General features: G+C 38.8%; 1 protein-coding gene across 12 annotated transcripts in view; it reads right to left on the bottom strand.

Moving 5' to 3' along the window:
• TBL1X (transducin beta like 1 X-linked) overlaps window positions 1-21,509 on the bottom strand; it is a 311,634-nt gene that overhangs the window by 46,123 nt on the left and 244,002 nt on the right. For 9 of the 12 annotated variants that reach the window (XM_043500524.1, XM_043500574.1, XM_043500312.1 and 6 more), the window contains one exon: window positions 6,445-6,552. In XM_043500524.1, coding sequence (XP_043356459.1) covers window positions 6,445-6,502 — 58 coding nt within the window. In that variant the 5' untranslated portion in view covers window positions 6,503-6,552. Of the gene's footprint in view, window positions 1-6,444; window positions 6,559-7,448; window positions 7,582-11,156; window positions 11,181-21,509 lie in introns of those variants that run through there. The other 3 variants (XM_043500639.1, XM_043500426.1, XM_043500682.1) reach the window with 3 other exon arrangements.

Raw genomic sequence — 21,509 nt, 5'->3', positions numbered from 1 at the left:
GCAAAAACATATTGTGGAAAAAAATGAAGTGAAGGAACATCGGAAAAGAGCATGAGAAGCCAGAAGAGGAACACAAATCAATAAATAAAAATTATTAATTTTGAAATAGTTTTAAGAAATTTTAAGAGACAAGTGGCTGGGCCGTAGGGACAAAAAAAAGTCTTATTTTGCTGCATTTGTCCCAAGTATGGATTTGTCACTCATATCTGAAGGCTTGTTTCAGTTTAGAGTATTTAGATTAAACATATGAGACAGAATTAATGCAAGTCTCAGATATACCAATGCACCTGAATTTTCAGTTTCTACTTCTTCTCATCATTCAGTTTGTCACTGGAATTCTTTTAATTACAACATGTCTCTAATTGCATTGTTCTGATGTCCTTTCTGGAATGTAAATAATCATCTGTTCTGTTTTGGGCAGTCATGGCAGCACGTGGGAACTCTATATTCTGGATTCTAAGTGGTTGGGTGGTATTGCAACTCCTTCATTCTGGAAGAAACTAATAGCAAGTCTCTCTAACTTTAGTAAGCAAGGTCAACATTTTCACATGTAGGTACATAAAGTTAAGCCCTTAAATTAATATTTAGCCACTTAAACATAAAGTGACCCAATTTTCTGAGGTCCTGAGTACACACAAATCACAGTGAACTCAACCAGGGCTAGCGGTCCCCAGCCCCTTTGAAAATCAGCTGCCTAATTATGGATTTAGAAAACTGGAGTTCTGAAAATTTTGGTCTGAACTTTTCATTCTCATGTGCAGTTCTCAAAAGTATTTTCTACTGGATAGGGGGAGACTAATACACACACAGTGCTACACTTGGAAAAAAGTAACGGAGGAGTGTGGAAGCGCTAGAAATTTACTGGGTACCTGGAAGGGAGAAGAGCTGCAGCTAAATATTTTTGGAATCTGTGTGACACAGAGATTAAGCAGACACTATCCATTCTGGGAAATGGGGGATACCTATTAAACATTAAAAAAAACAACAGGGATTCCATGAAAATATTTGAGGGTCCTATTAATAAATTTGTTTTCTGGTAAAGATAAGCAACATGTAACAACACTATTATACCACTGATGAACCATCTCACAGATCCAACACTGATAGGACAGCCCCTAGAGAAGCACTTTATGCTCTATGTTTTTAGATACATGCTTTCAAAAAAGAACTGAAATGTCAAAATGTGATTTCCTGGGAAATTTTACAAGTCACAGAAGTTTATTTTTTAATTTTTGGTAAACCTACTATCAAATGCCTGTTATATATTTAAGACAACTAGTGCATTGAAGGGTTGACACTGTAATTGTAGGGTAGATAAGACCTATATGTTTTTCATATTTGTGAGAGAAGAAATAAGTAGCATAGCATCTCTAAGATACAGCCTTTCATATTCATTCACACAGCCAAAGCTATTGTCCCGGTTCTCATAATCTCATGTCTCAATTACTGAAACAACCTTTTTTCTGGCTTTGCCCCACTCATATCTGTTCAGAATGCTGTTGCAAAGATCATTCTTTAGACCATTGCTTTGACCATGGCACCCTCTCTTTGCATTTCTCCACTGGCTCCCCCTTCTCTATAGCATCAAACAAAAGCTACTTGTCTTCACCGCCAAGACCCTAGATGGTCTATCTCCACCCTATCTACCATCTCTCATTCACTATCACAATGTCCGCTCTCACCTCTGATTGGCCAACAATGCTGGCCTACATCACCGACCTGTTAATTTTCAAGCAAGCACCCCTTTGTGTTTTCTCTCATGCACCTCATGCTTGGGAGGTTGCTCCCCATAAACATCTCCATAACTAATTCATTACCCTACTTCAAAATCCTCCTTTGCCATGAGGCCTACAAAATCCTGATAATGGTTAGGCCACTGGTCTGCACATATTTCTGCTAATCATGCTGACCAATATTGTCTCATTGTTTCCTTGTATTCCCCCATCTGTCTGCATACATCTGTTGTCTCTTCTTTTATACTAAAATGATAAGCTCTTTGGGGCAAGGATGGTCTTTTGTTCTGTGTTTGTACAGCACTTAACACAATGAGATTATGGTACTCGGGCTCCTAGGCACTTTGATAATACAAAGTATAAATTATAAACAATAATAATCTACAGAATGGACTCATTTTACATATATTTGCTAATCCACCACGCCAAAGGATTGATTGTTGCAACTATGGTTACTACAAATTGAAGAGTTATGGGAAAAAGAAGGAGTTTCAGGTTAATCACCCTACCTGGAATTCCATGAGGTAAGGTAGAGAAGTAGATTCATAGATTTTATGGTCAGATTGGACTCATTATGATAATCTAATCTAACCTGCTGCATAACACATGCGATAAACCTCACCCAATAATATTTGTACCAAGACCATAACTTCTGTTTGAGCTATTGCATATCTTTTAGAAAGATATCCAGTCTTGATTTAAAGATTTCAAGCAATACAGAATATACCATGTCCCTAAGTAAATTGTTGCAATGGTTGATTACTCTATTAAAAATGTGTACCTTACTTCTAGTCTGAATTTCTCTAGCTTCATTATGCCTATTTCTGCTAGATTAAAGTGCTATTATCAGAAATCTCTTCCCCATGTAAATATTTGTAGGCAGTGACCACCCTTCACTTGGGTCAAGACTGAGCTTCTTAAACCTCTTATTAGTAGAAATGTTTTTCAGATCTCATATTATTTTTGTAGCTCTTTTAAAGCCTTTGTAATTTTTCAATTTTTTTTTTAAAGTCTGGACATCAGAATTGAACATAATAGCCCAGTAATTGGCTTACTAATGCCATATACAGCGGTAATATCCCCGCTCTTATTTGATCTTCCCCTGCTTATACATCCAATAATTGTGTTCTCTTTCTTAGCTACAACATCACATGTTGCTCACATTCCATTAGTGATCTCTCTTGCCCCCTAAATTCTTTTCAGTATCACTGTATTCCAGAATACAGGCCCCATCTTTGAAGCATGAACACCTACATTCTTTGTTTCAGATGTATAACCTTTGAATTTAGTATTAAAATTAAAACACCTGTTTAATGAGCCCACCTCACCAAGTGATCCAGATCAGTGTGTAAAACTGACCTGACCACATCCTTATTTACCACTTCACCAATTTTCAGGTTATCTGTAAATTTTATCTTTTCTTCCAGATCATTGATAAAAAAAGATCTTGAACATTGGTCCAAGAACAGATCCCCATGGAACCTGACAAGAAACACACCAGTTGAATCAATATTCCATATGTATAACTTCTTTTTGAGCTGAAATTAGTTAACCAGTTTTTAAACTATCTGGTATGGGCTACACTGATTTTCTGTAGTGCTAATTTTTTACTCCCATAGAATCTCATGTGGGAGTATGTCAAATGCCTTACAGAAGTCTAAATACATGATGTCAACATAGTTACCTTTGTTAACCAAATTTGTAATTGCATCAAAAATTATATCAAGTTTTTTGATAAGACCTGTTGTCCATAAAACCACGTTGACTGACATTAATTATGATTCCATGTTTTAATTCTTTAGTGATTGTGTCCCGTATCAGCCTTTCCATGAGTTTACTAGGATCAATGTGAGACTAAATGGTTTATAGTTACCTGGATCATCCCATTTACCCTTTTAAAATATTGGCACAAGATTCACTTTTTTCCATTCCTTTGGAACTTTCCCAGTAATTCAAAATTTGTTAAAAATTAACAATAATGGTTAAGAGACATCTTCTATCAATTCTTTTAAATCTCTTGGGTACAAGCTTTCCGGTCTAGTAAGGTATTAAGCGAGAGAAAGTAACCTTTGAGATTTATTGATGAATTTTTCAACTTTAAAAGGCTTGAACTTCCTCCATAATCATGTCATTAGAGTATTTTCATGAGGAAGTGCACAGTACCTGCAGGTACCTTTGCCATGACAATGTTTGAATTAACATCAAGCAACCTGCTGCCTCACAGTTGTGAAATATTTGTAATGATCCAGGAATATTTCTACTTTGTATGGCTTTGCCTATTTGTCTTGTGAGTGATTCCTTTTGTCATTTCCCCCTACTCACATACATTTTAAGGGCAAAAGCTTAGAACTCTCACAAGAGAACATTAAAGGAGAGAAAAGGAAAATTGAGCAAAATTGTTTTCTTTTTAAATTACTCGGATGTTGCTATTTGATTTATATTCTTGATGTTTTGTGAGCTAGCTGGATGCTCACATTCCAATATACAATACCATTGATGGAAACCTAGAAAATTCCTGGTTTTGCAGACTCCATCAACTGTAGATGACTGAACTCAAACTATATTACAAAAACCCACAGGATATTAAATTTACAATCCTTAGAAACTCTTGTTTATACATTTTTAATTTACTATCTCATCTTTCTATATTGTTTATGCTAGAAGGTGGCACAGCATATTACAAGCTGAGATTTCTTTATTTGTGTTACAAAAAATACAAATTTAAAACTCCATAAGGGAAAAGAGCATAAGCATGGCTCAGAAAGTCAATACCAATTGTATAGCGCATGCTTCTTAAAAACAGATCTGCTGGCACAGCATTACTTGTAGTTTCCTTTTACTGTGCAACCTTGTACCTGTACACAACTGGGTCAGATACTACTATTAGGACTATGCGTAGTATCCAGGCCCAAATATGTTGGGTTTGAGTTAGTTTTTCCTTTAAATTATTAGTGCCAACTTCTGTTCTCAACTATATAATTTATATATGGCATAAATCCAGTGATGTCGGTGGAGTTACTCTATATTTACTCTCACACATAATAAAGTTAGGGAAATATAGCTTTCTATGTCAAATAAAAGTATATGAAGGAGAAACACAATGTTTTCCCCCCGCAAATGGCTAAAAAATACGGGGAAACAGTAGAGGAAAAACATCCAGAAGAGCCTTATTCCACCATCGTTTCAATCTTGCCATTCATCGGGAGGTCCATAAAGTTTCCTTTGGAATCATTCCACAGCACCAGTGTGAGTGTTGATGGTGAGCAGGAATGTGAAGACTGCCATCTTTGGTTTTTGCTGTCCCGTAGGGGAAAACTATTGCACAACACTGTGATGTGGAATCATTTACATTAAAAACAATATATCAAGGCAAATATACAACAGAAAGTAATTTCAAGGATTCTAAGGTCTGGCTGTATCCTCCATGCACCTTTTTCAGATGTTCAAAAGCCTTTTAGAGTGAAACCCCAGTCAGCTTGTTTTTCAAAATGAAGTTTTAGATCACATTTTATTTTTCTCAGCCCTTGCTTTCCATCACCAGATCACAGACAGCAGCCATGTCTAGTTCCAATGAACCAGATGATGTAGAGGGGAAACAGGCCGTGAGTGCTTTGCAGATGGGGGAAAGAAGGCTGGTGCTAGCCTCTCAGAGGGCCTATTATGCATAGAGCTTCCAATAAGCCACAATGAAATACATGGTGGGATAACTAACAGCGGCACCGTGATCTCTCCAAACAGTGATCCAGATTTGAGTTTCCATGCCAAATAGATGCTGAGATTTTGATCCCATCTGCCTATTCTAATGGGGCCAGAAAGATTTTTCCTAAAGCTGGTTTAAAACAAAAGGGGACGTTTTGCTAAAATGTATGTTTTTAAAATTTTGAAATCCAACCATTTTCAACTAGTTCTGCTTATCTCTAACCCAGTGCAGAGACCAATTCTAGGCCCTGTTGGGACAGTGGATGTCAGTTCCTGGACAATGCAGTTGCCCTACACATCAGCAAAGCAGCATTCCTATCAGCTGGTGTTAGCTAGGAAGTGGATGCAGGCTGGGAAAAAGAAAATGGATCCTCTAAAACTAAACATCAATTTGAAGGTATTTTTTAAAAGCACAGATTACACTTTTACTCTAAAAGACCCTCCTATGTTTGAAAAGAGAGCGGTCAGAAGAGCAGAGGGAAGGGAAGACAAGGACAGAGTTCCACTTGCACCCCATTAGATTCATATACTGAGTGACATTGATTAAGCATAAAAATCAGATATTTACACACACAAATAACCATTTAGAAATGTACTTATCTGCAGCCCAGTGAAAAGCTTATTTACAGAAAATCTCACTTCATTTGACTAAAATATTCTTAAGTGGCTAAAAAACCCCAAGGGATTAAGTAATTGTGCTTTGTGCATGGGCTGCCAAAAATTACTTTGGCTAGTATGATATAATTCTACTAGACATTGTTAACATAATGCTATTTATTTTCTTCTTTTGCCTAACTACAATATTTACTTTTGTACCTTTGTATATCTGCCCTATTAGCATGGGGAATGGTTTCAAAGACATGTGGTTTTGTGCAGGGAATATTTAGCCTCAGTTTTTCATTCTGTAATTCTCAATGCAATTTTGTTGACACAACACAATGAAATAAATTGGTTTTCTTCTCTCCCTCTCTCCATCTGTGACCCATGTTCTGATGAAAGACAAGTAATTTACCTGACTCCTGGAGATAGCGATACACCAAGAAATTCACTTCGTCACTGGTTATGCTCATCTTAGCCCCACCTCAATATGATGAGGTTTACAGGAAGTGTGATCCACGCTCTGTTCAAAGGGGGGGGGAAGAAAACAAAAGAGGTTTTTTCTATTTTGATTTATTATATTATTTGCTACCAGAACCGAGGAACATTATTTAAAGGGACACAGTTAATATTTTAAAGGCTAAAATATTTACATTTATTACAGTTGTGATTTAAACTGTATGTGAGAGATGCAAAGAGAGCATTGTAAATGTTGAAAGTACTTTAGCTTTACTACAGTTCTCTTGGATACCCCCTTCAGTGTATGAGTACACTCTGATCAGCACAACTGGCAATTACAGTCAATGCATAGTATGCCACACCACACCTAATCTTTTCTAGGCCAAACTTTATAATCTAGTTTTCTGCCTAGTGGTTTATCCATGTGAGAAACAGACAGTACGCTCAAAAAATAGCACAATGTTACTCGAAGAACTTAAATAAAATAGCAGTAAAATCACAAGCAACTCCAAAAAAAAAATAAAAGAACTAATAGTAAATGTATATTTATAGGGAATTATGCAGAACACTTTGTGCAGAACGATGTATATGCACACATCTCTGCATAATAAAAAGTTGTAATGTTTCAAGTATTCGGTGGTTCATAAAGCACAAAAGTCAAGCTTGGATGATTTACTAAAATAACCATAACCTTTAAAAAAGAAAGACAGCTTTGCATGACTAGTTTGGGTATACTCTGTGATTAAAAAAAGAAGCCAAATGCTATATACTAACATGTTATTTTGTATTTGACTTTCTCTCTCTCTAAATCTCGATGACAATTTTTTTTTTGTTCTGGTTTAGTTGGTTCAGAAAATTCACCGTAACAGCTTTAAGCACTTTAAGACAGACTTACAACTCTGACATCCACATCGAACACATAACCACCATGTAAAGGTTTGGAAGTAAGAGCATGCTTACACATTATAAATGAAGAATTTTGTAGGAGTCTGCTGTTTGTTTTAATTTCTCAAATGTCTCTTCTTGGCAGGCAGGATGGTCTTTGTTCACTGAAAACCTCTTCAGTAATTCCTGTTGCCTAGAGTAGCACCTGCTACTGTAGGCAGTGCTGATTAACTACAAGTTTCCCCCACTGATGATCTAAACCAGCAGGTCGTTCATGACTGTAACAGATGTCTTTGCATATTTATGTAAATAGAATTCTTCTTATGTCTTATATTCCCCTTCCCTGCTCTATTTCAGCAATGGCTCAGATGTTGTGTTTCCACCACAACCAATACCTTGGATCATTTAGCAGAAGTTCTTCTCAAGTATTCGGTTCTATATTACAGGCGTTTGCACCTCTCATGCAAAAGATAAAATACATAGTATGTTCTCCTCCTCCTCCTATGATTTTGTGCTTAAAGAACTGGACTGGGATTCGGGACATGTAGGTTCAGTTTCCGTTATGCTACAGTCTCCCTGTGTGTCCCTGGGAAAGTCACTTGGTCTCCCTGTACCTCAAGTTCTTCCTCTATGAAGTAGGGGTAAAACTTCCCTATCCACAGCAATGTTGAAGGAATAAATTCATTACTATATGCAAGGAGGTCAGATACTAAGGTGATGGATATCATCGCAGACAGATAAATCTACCTTTGTAAACTACAGCATTTTGTATTTAATGACAAATGTGCACATTAAGAGAGCACTTTTTATAAATCCCTATAAAGAGCCTACTTAAAAAAGGAGACCTTTAAATACAAATTTACTGCTGTCTACTAGCGTAAATAGTATTTGAATAATTCTGAATAATTCACCAAGCGTCCCTTTTGTATAATATTCTCAAAACAATCAAAGCCCCCAAAGACATTATTGATGCCTGTTAAAGACATTTTTAACTCCATCTATTTGATTACATATAAACATATATTCCTATCACAGATGTTCGTTCCTACAGCAGTGATAATAATAGTGTAAGAAACTGTGACAACGCTGGTTTAAAAAAAACCCCACCAACTCTTTTTTTAGTATCTTAAAAATAGCACTTTCATTTCCTTGGTGGCAGGAAAGATGATAAAGTTAAAACCTCTCATAAAAATTCAGTTTCAGTGATGACGTACATTTTGCTGCTTTGAGTATTATTAATAATATCTCAAGAAATTACAAGTGCTGCTCCTGGGATGCATCTTATTAGGCTGAGTTATTAGTATCATAATCTTTCCTCACACAGAGGTTTTTGTGTGTGTTTTTTTTTCCAGACAACACCTTTGTTAAATGAATTAAAAGCCAGAGGAAATCAGTCTGACTGCAAAATAAAGAGTTTGGCAACCACAGAGAAAGCATCCGTAGCAGCTACCTTTCTCCCTTTTGTATTAGAATTCCAAGCACACTAAGTAGCTGGATTTATAATGCATTTTTCCTGAAGTCAGTGAACAGGAATTACTTTGACGTATGTGTCAGATCATATCTTTATACACATTGTTACCATCCCATAAATAACCAGATGATCCCTGCTCATGCATTTAAGTTCCCCCCCTCCTGCAGATGCCAATGCAGCAATAAGATACACAACCACAGGCTCCATCCATCTGAAATGATCCAGAGATCTTGGCTCTGCCCCAGAGTAATCTATTCATCAGAAATTCAGCTGAGCCATGAAAGACTATACTAAATTTCATTAACCCTGCCTTTTGACTTCCTCCGTCCCCACACAAAAAATACCCCAAACCTGATATCAGACTATAGAAAAGATAGTCAGGAGGAGAGGAACATAATTGTCTCTTGTGTCGCTCTAAATCTGATTCAGGAACAAAGAAACAAAACAAAACAACCCCCCCCCCCCCGCACAATAAAACTCAGTCCATCTCTAAAATCCTGAGAAAACCTCCAGTTGAAAGCTGGGGTGGAGTGGTGTGTGTGTGTGTGTGATAACCAAATGTTCTCCTCTCATCAGCGGAGATCGATATTGTCTAGATTAATACTCCTTCTCTCTCCTTTTTTTAAAGTATTGCTCAGAGACAACATTAATGTGCTTATGGAGCTGTTTCACATTTAAACTAAAGTGATAACATTTGAGTTCGCTGTGACATAATTAAGTTCACAACACACAACAACAGGCAGATGGTCAAAACACATCCAAGCTCTTTTTTACCTGCAACACCTTTTCTCATAACCAGTTACATGTTATGGGTTTGATTAGTTTCAGCTATACACAGAAAAAAAATGGATCCTGATCCTGCACATACGCATGCGTGGGCTTAAAGTGAAGCATATGAGTAGCACCAATAAAGTCAACCGGACCAGTCATATACTTAAAATTAAGCCACAGTTTTGTTGACCCCACGTGTTTAAGAATAATGAGTGTGTGTTTGTAAGATCAGGGACCTACCTTGCATTATCAACAGGCAGGGTTATTTAACTACCTTCAGTTATTTAAATTATAGAACTTAAAAGGGTGATTATCATTTTTTTTCTTTTAAAGTAAGAGGGGGTAAACAAAGTACCAGGTTTGGGCCTTTTCTTATCTCTCTTTTTCTCTGTTTTTTTAATCCTTAATTTGTATTTTACTCTTTTGTGGGATCCTGGAGAGCTGCACCCTTGCTCAAGGATGTGACCAGGGGGCAGCAGAGGCTGCCAGATGAGAGGATTTGGGATTTGCATCTAGAAACAGAGTCAGCAGCCTGTTAAGGGGGATGAGCGTTGGAGAAGCTAATCCTCCCTCCCCTTCAAAATATCCACAGTGATATTCACATACATTGCCTGAAGCAGAAGAGAGATGAGCCAGCAGGTGAGGAAGACTCTCTAATATGGCCCCCTTCTATTTCCTTTCCCCTCTCTGCGTGGCTAATCAAAGAGCCAAACGGCAGGGCTGAGGCAGTAGACAAGTTGGTCTGGCACTTGCATGGCTCATTGAGGGAGCATGGCAGCTCCAGGGTGCTTTGAATGCAAGCTGAACATGTTTAGCTCCACCGGGCTCTTCCTCTTCCACACCCCTCTGCCTCTCATTAAGTGTGGTTATACTATTTATCTAGTCACCTAGTAGAGTTGGTTGGGACATGGCATTTTTCTGCATGGAAACTTTCAGTGACACAATATATTTTTTCATTTTCTAAATCTTCCAAGGAAAATTCCAGATTTTCAACACAAATCTGAACACAGAAGTATTTCAGCCAAACATCAAAATATTTTGATTTGGAAACTCTGCCTTAGTGCCTTATGGAGTCAAAGTTCAGGTGAATCCTGCTCCCATTCTCCTCTATAGGATAGGTTCCCTGGTCAAGCTACACCTCCCATGATGCACCATAGCCAGCAACACCCAGGATGCTCATCTCCTCTCTTGGAGGAGGGGAGGAAGTGCATCATGGGAAACAGTCTGGCCAAGACACCCATCCCATAGAAGAGAACGGGGTCTGAACCCCCCCCCCCAAAAAACCTCCCTTGATGCACTGCAGAATCATATTCTAATAAAAATATTTTGGTTTTCTGGTGTTTGGTTTTTCAATGAAAAGCAACATTTCCTGCAGAAAGCAGCCACTTTTCATGAAAAAATTAGTCAACCCCCCAAATTTTCTGTTGAAAAACAGTTTCAACAGAAAATTTTCAACCAGCCCTATCATCTGTTTCTAGGCTGTCTGTAACCAGAGTGTCTAAACACAATAGTCATTGATTAAGAATCAGCATCTTCCTCACCCAGAGGACAGCATTGTTTTTGTCCCGTACTTTGCGTTTTTGCTCCTTGTCTGTCTTTCATTCCAGATTTCCCCTCTTGAATTGGAACCTTTATCCTGTTCCACTCCCAGAATGCCAAAATTTTTGGAGGGCAGGTAGTCTCACTTTTTTGTCTCCCCCTTGCCACATATGCTGCTGCTGATTCAGGCAGATATAATTTAAGCCACCTTTTCTTTTTAAGTAGCTTCTGATAATAGACCAAGTCTGCTGATGACTAGGGGTCAAATTGGGAGAAGAAAAAAGAATGGTGATGTACTCTTTCCAAGCTACACTAAGGTGAGTTACCAAAATAAGATACCCTTCATAGTAGATTGTTACTTTATAGAATAGACCACGGATGCTCTCTGAACTCCACTGAACTCGCCTCCTTCATGAGTCTGGAACATACCCATGGCCTCTGCTGAGCTTCTTGGACTTGGTTCCTTCTTGACAGGGGAAAAGAAATAACTGGTGGCATCTCCCACCTGCCACCCACTTGTGGCAGCAAAATGAGATGTTATTCACAGTAAATTGTGGAGTTCTCTGACTCTCCCTTCTTTTTCCTTTGTGTGGAATTAAACAGATAACTACAATGATATTTAAATCATCATCATTGGCCATGTAAGTTAAAACCTCAGTGATAGGAATGAAGAAGGTCAAACCTGTTAGAGCTATTGTTCCAGGCTCTCTGTTGGTTACACTCAGTTCCTATTTTTGAGGCTTTCTTCACAACCATATCCCCTAGCAACTTGTTTTTTCTTTTAAAATCAAAGTTGAGTTTCTGGAGAACATGAGAAGAGCTTCAAATAAGTGCTGGTGTGGTATTACCTTATGTACTGACTCAGTCAGGGTCCTCTCAGTGACATTTATAGCAGCTCAGTAGGGTCCTAGATCTCCAAGAGAAAAGAGATGGGGCTTTCAGGGATCCCAAATAGCCCAACCTTAAGACTAGCTTTTTAAAAACACCAGGAATTATATTTACCTGAGTCTTCTATTTTTTGTTTTGTTTTTTAAATGAGGGTGAACAAAAATAAATGAATAAAAATCCAGCTAGCAAGATTGAACTCATCTTCATAAAATTCTCACTGCTACCCACAATCACACATTTTCATAACTGGAAGCAACAACTATGTCTATAATCTATACAATTATTCCTGAAAATCCCCGATATAAACAAGGAATGATCCAGCTCTGATACTGACATGTTGAAGTGCATCTTGTACAATTAGTCACTGAATCTGGACTTGTTTTTTTGAAGGAAAAGGAAGTGGAGGGAATGAGAGTGGGAATTAAATACTTAATGAAAATAAACCTCCACTTTGCCTTGAAGAGATCATTCCTGATGGTAGGAATTAATGGGTCAGATCCTACAATCAAATTTGTGTGGGTAGATCACTACACTCTATGCAAAGTCCCAGCAACTACAAGCAGACTTCCTGTGGGACTCAGGATCCATCCGTATGTAACTGAATGCAGGAGTAGAGTCATAGCACTCTGAAATATTGATAATGACATGCTTTGGGGCAGACTAATCTCTGATGTGCAGGACACATTCACTGCATACCTTTAAAAGTATCTGCAACTGTACAAGATCCCTATTAGAACCGAGTGGGAAAGGGTTTTCTGTTCTCAGAATTTGTGTGAGATTTTTTAAACATTTTCCTGTCTCAAATCAGGGTAAAAAAATCAAAAATCTCAAAAAAAAATTGTGAACTGAAAGTAATAAAAAAAATTGTTTGACTCAATTGAAATGTTTTGGTTTGATCATTTCAAGGTGTTTCATTTCCAATAATCTTGTAACTTTTAAAATATTTTAAAATATAAATTATTGTAAAATTCAAAATGAAATGTTGTTTCAAAGGAGGAAAAGTTGTGTACCACCAAGAGTAAAGCCCATCCCTCTATTTAGGATGTTACTGATGTACAACTTTCCCCCAATTTTTACACTTAAAACCTATTAGTTTGCTTGGTTTATTTTTCAGTCCTCAGCTGGTTTTCTTAATGACATCAGCCTCCAGCATTGTAGCTCTAAGAGCTCAAGTGGATCTTTCCCAGCTCCCTCTGCTCTAAAGTGAAAAGGGTTTTTGCTGTATTGATCTTCCCTTCTTGGCACTTTGTAAGAAAAAAAACCACCCTTCTTAATTAGTGCAATAGCGTTGTATTTTTTTCATGACCTACTTTGAAAAGAGGCAACTTCAATTAATTTGTTTTTTAAATATACAAAAATAACGTTAGTGTTTACATGCATACACTATATGAAGAGCTGTAGGAAACCAAGATAAAAGAAGGCTGATGGTAGCTCTAGGGCTCACAGCTGAAATTAGTATCTGAAAATAAGAAGTACGGATTAGAGGCATTAAGAATTGACTATATTGTTGTGTTTGAGTTGAGAACAGAGATATTGGGTGAAATTCTGGCACCACTGACTAGCAAAACTCCCATTTGACTTCAGCGGAGCCAGGATTTCACTCCCTTTATGCACACAAACGGCTAGATTCACAAAAGGATTTAAGCACCTAACTGCCACCTTAGGCACCTAAATCCCAGAATCAGGCTCCACTGGGATTCCCCAAATCCCGATTCAACTGCTGCCAAACTGTGTAGGCACATGAACTCATTCAGCCCCTTAATTTTTGCACTAAAATTTCCCTAGGCTCCTATGCTTCTGCCTCTGGACCGACGTTCCCTCCAATTTTTTACATCCGTGTGCGGAATGAAATTTGTTATGTGCATCAATATGGAGATGATGGGTGGCAGGGGGTGGGGCTGAGGGGTTCAGAATGTGTGAGGGGGCTCAGGGCTGAGGCAGAGGGTTGGGGTGCAGGGTGGGGGTGAGGGCTCTGGTTGGGGGTGCAGGCTCTGGGATGGGGCCACAGATGAGGGGTTTGGGGTACAGGCTGCCCCGGGGCTGTGGCGGGGAGCGAGGACTCCCCCCAGCCCTCTCTCACTGCAACAGCACGGGGCCGGGGGAGGGGTGCCTCTCCCCGGCCATGGCAGCTCCTGTGGGGCGCCCCCTGACACAGACCTGCCATATCTTGGCGGGCACCTCCAGCTTTGCAGGCTGCCGGTCAAGTGGGCAACTTTGTGAGGGGGGGGTGACTCTGCCTTCCACCCCCTGCACCCACGAGGGAGGCACTCACGGGTGGGTTCGAACTGCCCAGCCCCTACGGGATGGGTAAAACCACACTCAGCTGCATCAGCCACTGGAATTGTGCCCCCGGCCGAGCTCCATGCCCGGATACACGCGCCCCATAGGCCACGCAGGGAATCAGCCTTTGCCTCCCCAAGCCCACCGGCTGGCTCGCAAGGCTGGGCAAGCTCAGGGGAGGACATGGTGGGATGGGCAGCAGTGGCCGCGGGGGGCTGGGGTAGCATGGCACTCCATCCCAGGGGGCGCAGTAGGTCATGGGGCAGTGGCTCGGGCACCTCCCGCTAACTCGCAGTCATTCACTAAACCCACCAGACAAATTGGCTGCAGCACAATGGGCAGGGGGCGCTGCTGCTTGGCTAGGGGTTTTAATTTCTCTCCACAGCATGTGATCCCCCACCCCAGCCCCAGCAGCTCTGGCTGGGGCGCCTCTCCTGGCCTGTGTGGCCCTTGATAGCCTACTGCGCGGCTTAGAGGGAACTTAGCTCTGGACATGTGCACTGCAGCCTCACTCTAGTTGTCTGGACACCTAAACTCCAGAGTGATGCACGAACGAAGGAAAGATAAGCGTTCCTCTGTCTATTTTAGTTCAGGGACAATATACCCTGAGTGTATAAGTTAATATTTAACTTTTATGTACATTTTTTCATCCATATTGAAAAAGCACATATACTATATAGCATTCAACTGCAAAAATTCCAGTAGAAGCATGTTCGGTGTGATTTTTAGCATGACATACTCAAAGCTTGCCTACCGGATAAAGCCCCTATACAAAACGGCCACGGAAGGACCTCCCTCATAACTTTGAGCCCAGTGACTAGGATACTCATTTGCAATGAGTGAGATCCTTGGTTCAAGTCCCCACTCTACCTGCGGGAGGGGGCGGGCAGAGGAAAAGGATTTGAGCAGGAATTTACCACTTCTAGTGAGTGCCCTAACCATTAGGCTATTCTGATGTGGAGCTCCCTCAGTTTAGCCTCTTGACACTGTTTCACTGTGAATAAATAATAAAAGAATCATGGGTCCAGAGAGAACACACATGAGAATGACACTGTAGCCTGTTGGTTAAAGCAGTCTCCTGAGGAGACACAGGATCCCAGTCCCCCTGCTCCAGTGCCTTTTTTATTTTACATTATTTATGCACAGTGTGATTGGATTTTTTTAAATTATTATTTTGTTTATTATAATATTATTTTAATTTTATTATTATTAATTATTATTATTATTCTTATTATATTATTACGCCATGGTAAATGTTTTTTTTCATTCTCCCATAACTCAAAAATAACTGAAAGGATTATGTTCTAAGTTAAAAATGAAGTTAAAAAAACAAAACAAACAAAAATAACCTTCAGGCAAACAACAAACATGGAAAATTTCAGTCCCCAAAATAAATATTTTGAAAAATGTGGAATGTGTGAAAGCACTAGTTTATAATGGAAACTATTTGGACCCTTAAATATGGCAGACACAATTTGATACTTAGTATTTTCATAGAGATTGGGTATGAATATAAATAAAGAGCTCTGTCTTCAAATATAACATTAGAAACATTTGGAGAGAGAGAAAGCAATTTCCTTATTTTATCAGAGGTAGATAAAAACTGCCTATTATTTGTTATAATGGATAATGTTAAGGGATTATCAATTTTAACTGCTGGAAGGACAACCAGTGCACAGAATAGGTGCCTATCAATGTAATAACATCAAACAAATATATGCATCAAGGTATTTTTCTATCGTTAAGCATTTCTAGCCTTCATTATTAATTCCATGTACTGGAGATGATCTGATCTTACTACTAGTTTTATATGACTTCACTAACATCACTCCTGATCTCACATCGGGGTGAGATCAAAATTCAGCCAAGTGACATGTTCATACTCACTTAGGCACAGCCTACTTATTTATCTGTCCTTGTCAAGGCAGACAAGAGTGACAGTCCCTCCTCGCCATTCTAATATTCCAAACAGCTGCTTCTGAGGAGACTGTATTGGTGAAACAATAAGATTTATTTTCTATTTCTCTTCAAGTCAGGAAAAAAGATAATTCCCTTCCAAAAGGGATCTCAGTAGAAGCTTCTAAGTAGATACTGATCAATACTGAATTGTGTTAATTAAGTTAAGTTATATTTTCCACATGCAAATAGCTAGACATTTCATACAATAACTTGGTCCAATGTACCCCTTCATATGGATTTTGCTTCAGACAGAAGACTGTGTGCACTGAATACATATTTATCCCTTTGAAATGTTCTTAGTTCTTAGAAAATCCAGACTCTTAAGTAAACTGGTTTCTTTCATCCATTTGTTAATCATATTCTGATTTTCTCTAACTATTTAAATAAAAAAAGATAATTCCCTCACAAAAACCACCATTAAAGCAGAACTGAGATTGAGACTGTATTGCCCCCCTAGTGCTAAAATTGGTAAATAAAACAAAACACACCCCATGCTTCAACTTCACAAACTGATGAATTTTGTAGTTAAGAAGGTGAAATCCTGGCTCACCTGAAGCCAGTGAAAATTTTACCGTTGGCTTTAGTGAAGCCAGAATTTCACTCAGACTTCCAACAACTTTAACCTTGTATCCTACCGTCCAGCTGGGACCCTCACCAGATGTTAAACAAAAGTTAAGTCTGATGTTTTAAGTGTATTCATTCCAATGGCATGACCTTTAGTTTTATGATACTAACACCCACATCTATGCTCCACTCATGTATTGGGCTAGTGGGGGGTGGGGGAGTGGAGAAGTTCTCTGTAAGATTAGACTTTTTGGCTAATAGTAGGGTGGTAAGTGATAGACAGCCTGGGCTGTATGTGAAAAGTCAGGTGATGTGTGTCTGTGACCTCTAAAAGGAGGACTGACTAGAGTTTTGAGTTTGGCCCATTTACTGCAAGAGGTATACAGATCAATACAGACAATGTGGGTATAGCAAAGAACCGTGGCCCATACTATAATTGTACATTAGATGGTGTAGGGTGGAAAGGGTAAGACACTTGACTCTGGCCTGTAGGTGAAAGATGAGCAGGCATATGGGGACAGATTTCAAGAGGTTTATGTTGTTTTCTTAGTTGCAGTGCCATTCCGTGTGACTTTCCTTTATTCCTTGGAGCTTTGGATAGCTAGACTGGGGAGCCAGGAGTTTTAAATTCTATCTTTTTTAATTCTTCATAATCTTTGCTGCATAAATTGGGGTTTTATTTTTATTTGATGTCTTCTAGTGGTGGTTTAACAATTATTGAAGGAAACTCTGCCAGTGACGATGTTCTTTGGACTCTTTTTTAGGCCTTTTATATATAATGCACGTGGAGAGGAAAGAGACAAAACACTAGAGGTTTGATGGCATCATCATCACAGCTTCAGATATAAATTGGAAAATCTATGGTTGGGGGCACCATTGTGGAAAATTGCTTTGAATCCTACTTTCTATACACTTGTTGTCCTAGAAGCTAAATTAGACTCTGACTCCCCAAGAATTTTTAAGATCGATATAACTGAAGTGTTTCAAGAAAATTTTGAAGCTGAATACTTCTCTGGAAGAACTTTAATATATTATGATACCTATAAATGTTATAATTAAGAACTAGCTTAATTAACAGGAAAATATTTTCCTGTAAAACAAAAAGCCTAGATGTTTAGAATAAAACTGAAGCTTTAAATCTATAAATATTGGGCTTGAGAGACATTATTAAAGTTTGGAAAGTAATGAGACTTAGAACAGTTATTCTTTCCATGCGTATTGACAAGGTTTTAAGACTCTGACCTCCCCTCTGGTTTCTGCACCATTTTTTGTTGATTCTAGCAGAGCTGGAAGGCAGTATTCAGGGATTAGGAGAGGTACATGCATTGTTACAGCTGGAATTTTCAGAGGAAACTATGGGAGTGAAACTCCAAATCTCACTGAATTTCAGGGGGATTTGGGTGCCTAACTCCTTTGAAAATTCCAGCCTGCAGTCTCAACAACCGTAGTATTGTATGGGCAAAGAGTCCATTTATTCCCTAATCTGGATTGCAATTGGAGCTTGTTGGGAATTTTTTAACAAAACATTTTAATCAGAAAATGCCAATTAGTTGAACTGAAACTTTTTGTGGGAAAAAAATGGCTTTCAACAAAACTTTCTCCATTCCGGGGAGGGCAGAGAGACCATTCTGCCTAATAGCCCAGTGGCTATATTACTCACTAGAGGTTTGAGAAACCCATATTCAAGTCTCTCTTCTGAGTCAGGTACAGGATCTGCGTCTCCCACATCTCCCACAGCCCTAACCACCACACAACTGGCTATTCCGGGGTGTGTGTGTCTGTGTCTGTGTCTCCCTGGTTGTTTGAGAGACATTTTAAAAGGTCTCCATTTCATCCTGATGAGGAACGGAATAAATGTTTGAAATCTCAAAATGTTCATGGAACTCAAACACCATTTCCCACTCTATTTGCAATATCCAATAACAAAGAAAATGGTTTGAGTAACTGAAGAATGACTCTTTGAATACTGGAGCAGGTCCAGTTTACTACTAGATTAGAGTTTTATTTGAAAGAGCGAAATGTTTTCAATAACAATACTTTGTATTTAGCCTTCCATTCAAATGTCTTAATGGACTTTACTAAAAATAACTACTGATTAAGCTTGGCAGTCCTCTTATGAAGTAAGGTAAGTATTAAAATCCTCATTTTACAAGGTCACATAGTAAGACTCTGGCAGAACCAAGAATGGAACTTCAGGTCTTCTGACTCACAGCCCTGTGTCTTCACCACAAACATATCCTTTGTCAGTTCTTGATGAACTATGATGAAGCAAACAATTTTCTTGAGGCAGAGCTTAATATTTTAATGGGGAAGAGAAATAGAGGCAAATTATTTCTTAGAAGAAGCTTTTGCTCAGAACATGCTCCTACTGGAATATTTGCAGTTGAATACTAAATGGTATGTGTTGTTCTTTTTCAATATGGGTGAAAAAAATACATAGTTGTTAAGCATTATTATTCATCCATTGTTTGCTTACTTATGAATTTGCATGAATCATTCCTCTCATAGATAGATTTTATAATTCCTCAGTAGGGATGGATTGTTTACATCTCTTCCCCCCACCCCCCACCCACTCACCTCCCCCCCATTGCGAACACAAACTGAAGATTTTTGTTATAGAGGAAGCTGGCATCCACACCTGTAGTTAAAGTTGACATACTTTTCATTAAAAGACCCTATTTTTTCACTTGCTTATAACATGACCAACTTTAACCATTCGGGCTGTAATGCTCCCTTCCAGGTGTCTGCCTTGGACTAAATGTTTCTGGATGGCTTAAGCAAAAACAGTTTAGTCATTTCAAAAAACCAGATCAGGGGAAAAGATACAGATTTACTGATGTTTATACAAGTGTTTTGTTGAGACGCTCTAGCTGCTCCATGCTTTGGAGCAGGGGCGTAACATTTGCGAGAGGGTTCACTCTGGTGGCAAAGTGCCTTTTGCATTGCAGTGAAAATTCACCCAGATTTGGCTGAGTTATAAACCTTTGACGATTACCATTTGCGCTTGCTCACCAGATGTCTATAAGAGGCTGGCAGCTAAATATTCTAAATATTTTGTGTGCATTGAGCTTGCTCCGCTCCAGAGTTTCAAGGTCTGGGGCTGAACCAGACTTTTCATTGATGAGAAAGAAACAGCGCTGTGAATTAAATGCAGGGTCTTGGAAAGGGACATGCTGTGGTGAAAGCAGCAGAGGTGAATAGTTACACATTGTTCAATTACCCACCCCAAAATGACAACTTTTCATCAAATAAATGAAGACAAAATATTTCCAGACAAAAACTGAACATTTGATTTGGAAATGAATCTATTACGGCTCATGGGGGTTTTACTTCAGGTACCTCATGCCCCCTTTCTCTTCTACAGACAAGGCTCCATTGCAAGACTTCATCTCCCATGATACACTGCAGCAGCATTTCCAAATTTTTTGTTGTTCATTTATGGCTGAATTTTTTTGGTTACTCCATCAAAAAACAGAACAATATATATTTGTGTAGAAGGATTAATGACTTTTCCTTGTCTCAGAAATTTAGTTTGAAAACACCACGAATTCTGAACTTTTAGCAATAGTGCATGCTGCTTGGAACAGCAGAAAAGAACACTAGCATATGGTGATCCAAAGATGAACAAGTTTGGATTGCTAAATGTGTGATCATTGGAAAGGGTCACAGTCACAGTAGAAAGTGGAGTGGAGCCTTCCTCACTTATCATGCAGAAAGTTTTACACCAGTCTGGAAAAAAAAACATATGATCTTCCATTTCAGTTAGCTGAACACTGAGCAACTGTCCCACTAGGAACTGGACTGAGACAATCAATCATTTCAAATACACCACTGAAGAGCCATCACTTAAACTTTCATCCATTACTGGGCAAGATGTGAACTGGTGATCTAGAAGAGGGTCATTCTGTACCCTATCACTCAAGCCATTCAAGTCCACATATTATGTACCATAGAAGTAGAAATATTCTTGCAGGTTGGGATTTTCAAAAATGAGGCTCCTAACTCAATCCATAGATACCTAAACAAGTGGCCTGATTTTCACGAATGCTGAGCACCTAATAGCTCCCACTGACTTTTTGCCACCCGGCTTAGTGGTCCAGTGTTACTCTTCATGCCAAAGTTACTGTCCTGGGAAACATCAGTGAAGGAAGGGAAATAAGAGTACATCTTTTGTGTGGGCTCTGGCTCAGAATTATTAAAATTTCTGTCACATCCAGAATGTAAAGGGGGCACTGGTGCAAACACCATGCTTTAAAAAAAACAACAAAACAGACAACCAACATGGTGGTCCGTGTTTCGGAATGGCCTTGGTCATCCAATGGAGAGTGTAAATAGATTTGAAAGTAATTATTAAAGGTCTTGTTCACAATTATTATTTCCTGTTTCAGTATATTCCTATTTTGTGGAATGAAAGCAATGATCTTTCATTTTAAGAAACTTTGGAGATAAAAATAAAAATGTTCTGTAATGTCCATTTCATTTTTGGGCTAAGGACATTTTAAATCCACACCTGCATGTATAAAAGGCGTCATTTCATAAAAAATTTTTTTTAATTTATTTTTTAAGCTTTTGGGTTTGTCACAACATCCTCAGTCATCTTAGTGAATACAGCCATGCAAATTTCATTTGGCAAGTAACCAGAATACAGCAGTTGAGACTTTTTC

The sequence above is a fragment of the Dermochelys coriacea genome, chromosome 1, assembly GCF_009764565.3.
Source record: "Dermochelys coriacea isolate rDerCor1 chromosome 1, rDerCor1.pri.v4, whole genome shotgun sequence".
NCBI classification, from domain to species: Eukaryota; Metazoa; Chordata; order Testudines; family Dermochelyidae; genus Dermochelys; species Dermochelys coriacea.
This window is presented reverse-complemented; position numbering and strand designations above follow the sequence as displayed.